Source organism: Phalacrocorax carbo, chromosome Z (genome assembly GCF_963921805.1).
Source record: "Phalacrocorax carbo chromosome Z, bPhaCar2.1, whole genome shotgun sequence".
NCBI classification, from domain to species: Eukaryota; Metazoa; Chordata; class Aves; order Suliformes; family Phalacrocoracidae; genus Phalacrocorax; species Phalacrocorax carbo.
Window position 1 is genome coordinate 26,996,559 of NC_087548.1, and position 11,148 is coordinate 27,007,706.

Here is an 11,148-nt window from a genome sequence, read left to right on the forward strand (position 1 = left end):
GGAAATTACTGGATTTAAATCCTCAGCATTAAAGGGTGACATATCTGTACTGTGTTTGCTATTGCATGTATTCCATGAGCTGGCCAGATAGCTGGAAAAGAATATCTGCTGATTAGATTGCAGAGAAAGGGATGTCCCCTGAAGTTCGTATTAGCATTATCAGTTGCAAATAATCATGGCTAAAGATCAAAGCATTGACTTTAGTAAACAACTTATATTTTCAAATATTCCTATTGCAGTTTCATTACTTTCTTCACAAAAATCAAGCAGATGACGGATTATTCTTCTTCCATCTCTGTAGAAATGAATAACTATGGAAAACATTTTGATGCTTCCATGGCTTGTGGCATCAGTGCCCACAGAGGAAAATGTGTCCTTTTCAGCAAAATCTTTAATTGTTTTCTGTGTAGAAAAAGTAATATCTTGTTGGTAATGCACAAAACTCCCCCTGCCCCCAGGTTATCATTTTATCTACGGGTAAATCTTGGAAAACCTCAATAATTAATTTGCTGTCAGAAGTGATGTACATGAATAATACTATGGTGTGGGTTTTGTTCTTTCAGCAACAACCTTGAAAAGCAATTCTCCTTTTTTTCTGCATTTTCACATTTCTTAGCATCAAAAACCTTTCCAAAGTTTTTTATTCTTGAAAGCTATACTGGAATTATTTTTATGATCGGCTTGTTGTATGCTGTCTTGCATCTTACTGTCCACCATTAAGAACTGAGAGGCTTCTTCTGCATAAATCATACGAAACTTTATAGAGTTATTCCTAGTTTTGCTGACCCAGGTAACATCATTTCTCTTCTTGTGGAAAGCGAAGGGCTCTTTTTTCTTTGTAGGAGGTTCATCTTGAATTATTGATGGAATAATATTGTCACAGTCACAGTTATCATCCCTTTAGGGATGTAACTCAACCAGCTAAAAATACATAATTAATACTTAAGTTCAGTCTTGCATGTGAGCACTCTGCCTGTTCTGCACCATAGCCTGGGCAAGTAGGCCTTGTATATTGCATTCCACGCTAAATAGAAGGGATAAAAATACCTTTAGGAAACAACATGTTAATAGCGTCAACAAAACAGGCTACAGCTACACTGAAAATGTGTTCTAATCTGTCTTCCTTTACATTTCTGTAGCAGTTGAAGTAATTTCTGTATGAAGTTTAGAAGGAATTTCATGATCTATTGGTGCTGAATTTAAGATGCTGAACAAAAACTGTTGTTGTTTGAGATCAGAAGTGTACAAATTTATCTCAAGAAAGTGATTTGAAAAAAATGAATCAACCTGCAGCAAACATAGCACTGATTCAATAATTGCTTGGGGAAGGTGACCACTTGAAATATTTCTGTCATTCCACCTTCTTTGCCTCTGTCTAACTGAAGTCTTTACTTACTGTCTAAAGCTCATATCAAGGCTGCTAGTCCTTGTGTTATGTGGCCCAAAGCCTCACTCTTCCAGTCTTCCCTGCAGCCTACTATGTGCTAGCTGTCTGCTGCAATGAAAATTTCTGCCTGGCATCCTCCTCTATTTATAGGCTTTTGACCCTAGATTAAAATTTCCAGAAAACTCTAGAAAGGCCTCTGCTGAGAAGGAAGGTCTAGGCTCTGACAGAACAAGTCGCCTTGCTGTCTTATTTCAGCTGACGTATTTCTCACAGAAGTGTGCAGTTAAGTATAATACCAGCCATATACTAGAGGAGTTAGCTCATTAGTCACTAAAAAGCCCTTTCAGAATTTTTTTCCCTACGTGCAATCCTTACCTGGATGATAAATGCAAAATAAAGAAGCAGAGGCTAACAACCATACTTTTTTAATCTCAAATATGAAGCCACAGTATTGACTTTTTTCAGATATGCAAGTCAGTACAGTCTTACAATAGCATAATAGAAGAGACCTTCTTTAATCAGTTACTGTTCAAAGACTGTTCTTTCAGTCTGAATTCTGTACTGGAAACAAGGCTTAATCATAGGTACATTGCGCAGTGTTGCTGTGCAAATGATTGATTGAAGCTTGCTCTTAAACATGAAACACTGAATGAGGAAATGTCCCTGAAAATAGCACATGGGAGGGTCAGACTAAAGCATTTTAGCTTCATTTTATGCCCCCTTCTGTGCATAATGCACAAACAGTTATTTTTAATGATTTTTGGACCATTGGTCATGAGAAAAATAAATTCAATTTGAAACAAGGAAATAGAGCAAGTAAATGCTGTCCAGATTTTTGCCTAGAGCTTTATCTTTTGTTATTTCTATTTTCAACTGCATATTCTTTATATCACATCATTTTCCAGCCCATCTTACTCTATAGATATTTTTGAAAGGGTCACAATATGATTTTCTTTTTTATAGGTACGTTCAGGAAGATAACATCATGAAGGTATTTGACATCTTTTCAGATCTCTGTAGGAATGAGCATTTAACTAAGACTGCAATTAAATAATGGCATTTTTTGAATTTTTTGAATTTGTTCTTTTTTTCCAACTTACTGATTTTTCAACAAACAGTAAACAAAGTTGAGCAATGCGTTATTTTTTTTTGCATAAGCAGTAAGAGATGAATGTTTGCCCAGAGAAAAGCTGTACCAAAGTAAGACATCACAGCCCTTCTAGTGTTGATAATTAATTGCCCTTCTGACAGCAGTTGCCTCTGTTGGCAAGAAGGTTTGTGACAGGACAACCTGCTCTGCTCAGGCAAAATTAGCTGTGTTTGCTTAAGCAATTTCAACAGATGTTTTGAGTTAGTATGGACCGGAGCATACTGGGAAACGTTCACGTGAGCTGGCGGGGGTGTTGCAGAAGGTGTTTTCAGCCAGCAACCATACACGCAGCTGAGAGCAGTAACATTTCATCCACTGCAGTTCAATCCACCAGCCTCCTTGGATTCCGAGCTTGCACCAACACATGCATCCCCTCTGTGTGTACCAGCCCAGAGGAAGCCATGTGGAGAACAGCGAGTGTCCAAGGGCTTCCTCAGTCACAGGTTGAGACACCTCTGCAGACTTGCTTCCAAGGCACTAGGTGCTAGGACAGAGGTGGTTTGGGGACTGTGTTTTCTTCTGTCTCTCCGGTTGAGGCTCTTACACTTTGTGTAAATAAGTATTCACTGGGCCAGTGCTTAATAAGTGCCAGTGGGTGTTGCTGTGTGCAACAGCTTTAAAAGAGAGATTGGCCTTCTTGGAGGTTGCCATTCAATGTTCCAGTCTTTCACAATGGGCAAGACAGGGCCTGACCCTGGGTTCTCCTAACAACCCTAGCCCTGGGTTCACAGAGGCTTCCACCTCCAATTCAAGACTCAGTTCAGCAGAAAACCTTGGAAATATTTGAGAAGTTAAACATCAGAAGGGGTGAAGGTGAGTGAGGCAAGTGAGTTTGACAGTTCTAGCAAAACTTAGGAATGAGCTAGAGCTCTGCGTAAACCTGCAGTGTCAGAAATACAGGAATCTGCATAAAACTCTGGCAGTTCTACTAGACAGCAAAGGGTTCTTGACTGGGCAAGACCCTGAGCAACCAATGTGACTTCAAAACTGGCCTCGACCAGATGACCACCAGGGTCTCCTTCCAGCCTAAATTACTCTGTGCCTTTGTGATTTTTGCTGGATCTGGATGTTAGTTCAGATACTGTGTAGACATAGTTTTATCCCAGTTGGTGTGTTCCAATTCTGCTTGTTTGTGTTTGTGTAATTGTAGTGGTGAATACTGTAATAGTCACAATTGGTAGCAGTCACAAGGAACCTAAATAGATATATTTTTGTGTAATGGAAGCAAATTAAGAAAATTATCTAAGACTTCACTTGTAATGCTTCGTGGCATATAAAACTGAGCAAACTGCTATTACTTTTTGCCATAAGCATTGATATTTCTTTTGGGACGATTCCAGAAAAAAAGAGTTCTTTGGGGTGGGGGGTAGGGTATTATGTCACCAAGCTGTATCCTCATCCCTCATTTCCCATACCCCTCCCAAGAATTTGCTGTGATCTCAGTTCTCTCCATTTATAAACTGATGTGCAAAAACATCTAATCACAGTTTTCCAGTAGAAGAAACTAGGCTCATCATGGCTGTTACAGAGAGGAAGTTCACGCCATGTGACTCTGAAGGGAGAAGTTGGTAGGGATTTTGTATTAATTTTCTTGTATTTCATCTTGGCTTTCCTTTGACTTCTCTCTGCACTCAGTAGTCTACCTTTTAAGCCTAGAAATAGTTTAGAGTCTGAAATTACTGACATCACAGTGACTTCACCAGCTAGACTACATTGGTGCTGGAAGACACCAAGCTGGTTTCCTCAAGGTGTTCTTTTATCTAAGAAATAAAATTATCCTGGAGAATGCCTGCCCTCTGTCTAAGGGCTACTTCTCCAGGAAACTTAAATGGAGACCGAAAGGTTTTTGTTGCAGAATTGGGTAGCACTTTGTTCAAAGGAGTTTTTAGACCAGATTTGTTAGTTACTGTAGGTAGATGGTGCACCTCTGTTGAAGACTGTATACTAAGATTGACAGGCTCATACCTTCTGGAAAAAAAAAAAAGAGTTATTTGGTTTTAAATAGTATTTTTAATATTTTAACAGTTTGTTATTAAACAAAAATATTTTAGTGCACACATCCACGCAGACATGCAGTGTGAGTGTTCTTTAATATTTTGATCTGTAATTTGAGATGTACCTGAACAAAAACTTTTCTGCATAGACTCTAGTTGTATGGATTTTATTTATTTGGTGCAGAAGCTATTTTTTTGACAACTGTTTACCTGTGAATGGCAGGATATTAACATCACTTTGATTAAAGAATAAAATAAAAAGGCCATACTACTGCCAGGTATCTTAACTTATCCAAGGGCAGGTGGAGAGTGTTTGCTGTCTGCTAATAAAGAGGTACTGTGCAAATCCAAATCATGCCATTAGCTGTTGGCTTTGTGACTGAGAGATGAGATCTGAAACAAGAGGAAGTAAGAAGCTGGCAACTGTACATTGGTGGCTGAGTATCTGCTATTACACTGTTGATGCTGAGTTAGAAATTGAGACTGTGAAATGTTAATTGGCTTGCTAGGAAGTGGGTGAGCATTGTGGCTTAGTTGATTAAGATGGTACAGCATTAAAAAGTGTCAGATGGAGAGGTTAGCTAGACAGCTCTGTGTTTAATTGTCTAGCCATTACTGTTTCTGAAATGGTAAGTCAGCTTCTTTCATAAAGTTTACAATAATTATTTAGTGTAAATTTTAATTAATATTCTTTTCAGCCTGCAACATATTAAATTTATTGTTTTCAAGAAGGCATAGCAACCATTTTACTGTTTAATTAAATTAAATTTAACAATATGTTAAGGAATTTTATGCTAGCTTCGTAAGAACACCTTCACCATTTTAATCAACATGAGTTACCCAGAACTAAGACTACTTTTCCAATGCAGCTATTGCTGCAAAGAAGTAATAGTACCTTGAATTTGTTGAAATTAATTCTGTATATGTTGCTTCTACTTATTTCAACAGGTGACTGAGCTAGAGTGTGTGAGCAGTCAAGCCAATGCAGTCCACACACATAAAACAGAATTAAACCAGACAATACAGGAGTTAGAGTCTACACTGAAGAAAAAAGAAGAGGTATTTGCTAAGATTTATTCTTGGCTCTTCTGTTATGTCATTTCTAAAGGCTTTTAATATTAAGCGTCTGATGGCTGGTAAATACTGTATTATTTCATATAGATGTTATGAAGTAAAATTTTTTCAGCTTCTTTGAAATTATTAATATTTTCCTGTGTATACAATTACAACAGTCCAATATAGAGCTGGGTATCTGAACAACAAAAAAAGGTATCATGTTTTCCTGTTTGCTTTTACCAAGCATCTCTGTTTGCAAAAGTAACTCATACGTGGTTTCCACAGAGCAGTCATCACACTGATGCAGTCCAAATTCACTAAGAAGGGAAGTTTTCATAAGCACACTTTCCTTTTTCTAGGGAGTAGGGTTTGAAACAAATACTAGATCAATGCATTTTTCAGGTCAATCTTTTTTTTAGGCTATGTTAATATAGCTGGCTTTTATGATCCCTAAGATCAGCCTTTCCTTAAATGCATGCTAAGCCCCCATCCTGAAACTTGATGTATTTATTGTGCCACCTGCCTCGGCCTGGACCAGCAGCAAGAAAATAACAGGAACGGCAGTAATGCTTGCACTGGCACGAGTCCTAGAGGAAAGCAGGTTTGTGCCACAGAATGATTGAGGATCGCTTCTTTATGGATGGGAAAAAAAAAGGTGGAAGGAGCCGTGTATGAATGATTATTTGCCCCATGTAAGAGCAGAGCCCTTGAGCCTTCTGTGGCAGACGTAGTGGGCACTGGTGTACGTGTTCATAGGGGCAGTGTGTCCTGCAGGGTCTTGCCTCCAGCAGGGCAGTTGTTAGGTGTTTCCCAGGAGGGTGCAGAAGAGGCACAGTAGTTACAGAATATCATCCCAAAATGGAACAAAACCTTTTCCAAACTCCCTCATGCTTAAGAGATTAGTCTCATGTTGGTAATGTTTCCCGTTTTGGTGCCCATTCACTTTTGAATTATGCTGAGTTTTGGCTGCAAAGAGATTTTTCTGAAAGGAGTTCTGGGAGGTGAGTATGTGGTTCTGGGGACAAGTACTTAATAGTTTTAAGTTTGACACCTTTTAGTTCCATTAACTGTTTCTTTTCTTGTCTCCTGAAAGTAAGCTGAGAAAAGGTTTCTCTTCTGTTCTTTATTTTACGTGTATTTATTATTTTTATACCTTATTACTTTCTTCTTGCTAAATTAGAGATACCATTTCGTTTAGACTGCCTTTTTAGAGAAATCAATGGTCAAGTCAGACAATTTTTTGATGCTCAGCCCTGCTGCTAGTGACACATAATAAGCCACTCACAGACGAAAATTTGATTTTTCTCTTGAAAAAAGGGAGAATGATAGATTTTAATAGAATTTAAAGTATAATTTTTTTCTCTAATTACAAGGACCCTTAATTTTCCAGGAAAAAATTATTTCAGATCCTTTGTGTGGGAGAATAAAACTTAGACTTTTATAAAAGAAAATGTTTATCTGTATTGTTGTTTGTTCAGAATGGAATTGCTGGTTTAGAACTGTGATTCATAGTATTGAGAGCAGGGCTTAAATTTCATGTGCAGTGATTGGCAGCAGCCAACTGCCAGTTTTGGTATCATTGGAATGGCTTGCTCAGGAGAAGAAGCAGTAGCCTGCTTACCTGCACTGAGGCCAAGCCAGGTAATGTGTTGCTAGCAAGGTTGTTTCTTCTCCCGTAGGAAATAGAAGGATTGAAACAAGAAATTGACAATGCCAGAGAGCTCCAGGCACAGAGGGATTCTCTGACCCAGAAGCTACAGGTAAGCTATAGTGCATCATCTTAATTTAGGGACAAGGGAAAAACGATCGTCAAGTGAGCAGTTCACATCAGCAACTTGCGCTATATTCACTGAAGGTGCCAGATCAATACATGTTAGACTGCAAAGTGGAGGGTTGGGACGATCCTTAGGAATTTAAATAAAAATTTCCACCTCTTATAAGTTGCTATTTTTACCTGAGGGAACAGACCCAAATTTCATTTACAAGTCCAGAGTACTCTCAGGCTAGCAGATGTCCTTCATCAGTACATGCCCTGCACAGTTGTGGTCTCATTTTCACTGCTGTGTCTTCCCATATGTCTTGTACGCCACTGAGATTGTCAGTCTGCATCATCAGGTTTGTATTCAATTTCAAACATGCCCTGAGAAAGTAAAGGTTAAAGTGTTTTTGTGTAGTATAGACTTTAAAAACACACTTTGACATTTTCTTGGAATTATTTAGAATCATTGTGGTTTTATAGTTTTTTTCTTGGTTGTTTCTTTACTGTGTGTAAAGCCAGATACCTCAGCCTACTGGAATCAGTGTACCCTCAGTATACCCTCCCTTGCTACATATGAGCTCCTGTCTGTCTGTCACTGGGCTGACCAGCCAACGCATACCCACCTCCCTTATCAAACCCGTCTTCAGAGTGAGGGTGACCCAAAGCTTAGGTGGGTTAAGGTCTGAATTCAGACTTAAGAGTTTTGATAGGACTGGAAACTCAAGCATTAAATAGCGCCAAATCCAAAGTGCTGAAAGGTGACCCTCACTGTTCTGTGGCTTGACCTAAATCATGCTGAAAGCAAGCCCCATCAGGTAAGCCACAGCTTAAAAATCATTAAGAAGGTATTCTTTGAAATGCATTACATGAATTGGAACTTCCTTGAACCTCATTTTAACGTGCAGAATGAACCACATAAGAACAAGATGAGTTTATTAATTTTTCCCCATTCTTAAGTCAAATTATTTGGGAAAAGTGTGCTATTACTTTAAACTGTCTTTAAAGATTGTTTTGGATACACCTGAGCTTAGCTCTTCCACTGTTCAAAAAATTCTTGCTGCTTTACGCTGAAAATGGGAGTTTCCAGCCGAAAAGGCGTTTATCTGAGAGACTCAAAAGGGAGATTATAATAGAAGTTGGAAATTGTTCTGGCAGTAGCATATGCAATAATTTCAGTGTAAGATCGTATGAAAAGTAATAGTCAGCCAGGAATTAGCTACCCTGGGCAAACAGTACTATGAGAGTCTAGTAAGAGATGAAAGATTAGAAAATGCTAAGTTTTTATTAAAATTTGTAATGTCAGTAGATTCCTTTTGGTATATTTATATCTGTAGTAACCAAATGGATATATTGTGTGTATATATGTCCATACGTCATGTTGTAGGCAGTCAGTTTCTGAAAATAGTTCTATATGGTTCTATTCAAGTAAGTTTAAAGCTCGCTTAGGATCTGAGTTAAAAGTTGCCTTTCTTAAGCTTAAAGCTTATTACTGATCTGACACAGCCATCTAAAAGATCTTGAGTCTTTGCTTTGCTATAATCATCCTGCTTTGATTGTACTGGCCTTCCCTGAGCCACTTCACCCTACATCTTTGACACCAGTGAAATGGTGTTTTCTTCTGTAGCTCCAGACTAACTGCCTCACATCCATTCACTCAGTTAACTTATCACCTGTTTTCAGGGTGATTGTCTCCTTGGTCCGTATCTATTTATTTGTCTCATTCTTTGTTTCTTCCACTTTATTTTTCCCTCTTGGGCTTGCAAATGGATTATGTAACTCTAAAATATTTTGGAATATAGCCTGTATGAAAATTGCCATACAAAGAAATTACTCGTTCAAGGTGTATTGCATTTCTGCACACTCCTATCAGGGAATAAATTAGAAATCCGTTATTGGCAAATTCCAGTGAAGAGCAATATGTTATCACTGTGAAGGGTAAGTATTCAGGCCCTTGTTACTTAACAATTTCATTAGCAGTGTAGAGAAGACATATCAATGAGTCATGATCAGTGTGACTCTCACAGTAAGTCAGGATATCTTTATTACTGTGACTGATTCCTAAATATAGCTGTTGTTCATGGTTTGAATATTTTATTCAGGTCCTTGCACTGAATTCCACAGAAGATTATTACAGTGCAAACAACAAACATAACTTGTTAATAATTTATTTATTTCCTAAAAGAAACAAGGTATGAGAAATGACTGGATTTCCTGTAAGAAGTACTTGAAAAGACAGTGTAAAATACAGCTTGCAAGGGGCCTGAATGTATTGGAAGAGTCAGTTTATTGTTAGATTAGATTAACTGCAAATAAAGTGAAATTACACAATTAGGAGAACAGATTACATTATGTGGACACCTCTCCACTTCTTCCAATCAAGACTCAACAGTTTTGAGGTAGACTGATTTGTAATAGGAAACTGCACATAAGCTGATCATGAACTTGTAATGCAATACTATTGCAAAAAACATCAATACTACTCTAGGGTAAATATGTGTAAGTATCAAATGTAAAATTGGAGAAGCAGCCTTTTCCAGAAGTTAAAAGTGACAGCTCCTGGCATATTTCAGTTAGTTCTACTTCCCATATGTTATTAAATATGTTAAGCCTAAATTAGGGAAAATATAAAAGGAGGAAATGTGAGAGAAAGTGTACTTGAGAAAATGTTTGGGAAACTAAATGTATATGGATTAGGAAAGAGATGTCAATGGAATATAAAGAAAATATGCAAACTGGAAATGTAAACAAAAGAAGGGAGCTCTTTTGATTTGAAGAGGCACAGGGCAAGGACTAGCAGCAGAGAGTTAGCCTTTTGCTGAAGGTGGATTGAATTTCCTACATCTAATGTAAAGCTTTCGGTTCTACCTGGGTGTTCCCACCCTAACAGTTCACAGTTCCTCGGTTTAAGAGTGTCTGGGGAGGGGCTGAAAGATGATCTTCAGTGCTAGATACAGGCCAGTGGGATGCTCTTCAGGCCCAGATATCTCAAAATAAAACCAGGTATGTATCCATGGATTTGTACCAACATGGTACACTGGCTTGCCTGCTGATAGAAATGAATCATCTCTGGAGTAAGAGCAGTGGCAAGGAGACTTCCTAAAGCACATGCATTTGGTGAGTAGAAGAGCAGCAGTGACAGGAGAATCCTGATGTGAGCAAACATGGGAAAACAGCAGGTGGTTTTGTGTGAGCTAGAGAAGGGACTGTGTCATTCCTGCAGAGCTGAGAGGACCTTGAAGTTTCCTTTTTTGTCCTGTACTGCAGTAACTGGGCCTCAGATGGTCTTGAACCGGTGCAGGCACTACACCAGGTAGTACTTGTCAGTGCTCAGTTTGGAGGTCAGGAGTAGCCTCAATGAAGGAGAGCCCTCAGAGGGTATTGCTGGGTTATAATCAGTTAGCTTGTTTGTTTATAGGAGTGGTGGGGTAGCTAATCACTACATAAGCATGTATGTATTTTAGTTTATATTGTTTCTACAAACACTCTTCATTTACCTTCCTTCAGTGCTTTGGCAACTATATTGTTTGGTGTTAAACCGATTGAACTAATTCTTCTCTTGATCCTGGCAGCTAGGGGTAATTCCTGCTCTCAGCTGTGCTGTTCAAGACCAGTGACCAAAACTCTGTTATTTTTAACTTGCTCATTTACAAACAAGAAATAAGGGAGGTATTCCAGTTCAGCTTGGATGTAACCCTTGGCTGCACAAGCAGCCACAATTTTGAGGAGATCAGGTTCCCAAGGCTCTGCCTTCTCCACCTATACCACTGCTGGGCGTCCCAGAGCTCTCCGCTGCTGCAGAGGC

General features: G+C 38.6%; 1 protein-coding gene across 1 annotated transcript in view; it reads left to right on the plus strand.

Moving 5' to 3' along the window:
• The window catches only part of HOMER1 (homer scaffold protein 1), a 92,961-nt gene that overhangs the window by 77,039 nt on the left and 4,774 nt on the right, over positions 1–11,148 (plus strand). Inside the window, exons 7-8 of the mRNA XM_064438666.1 lie at positions 5,480–5,590; positions 7,267–7,347. Coding sequence (XP_064294736.1) covers positions 5,480–5,590; positions 7,267–7,347 — 192 coding nt within the window. The remainder of the gene's footprint in view (positions 1–5,479; positions 5,591–7,266; positions 7,348–11,148) is intronic.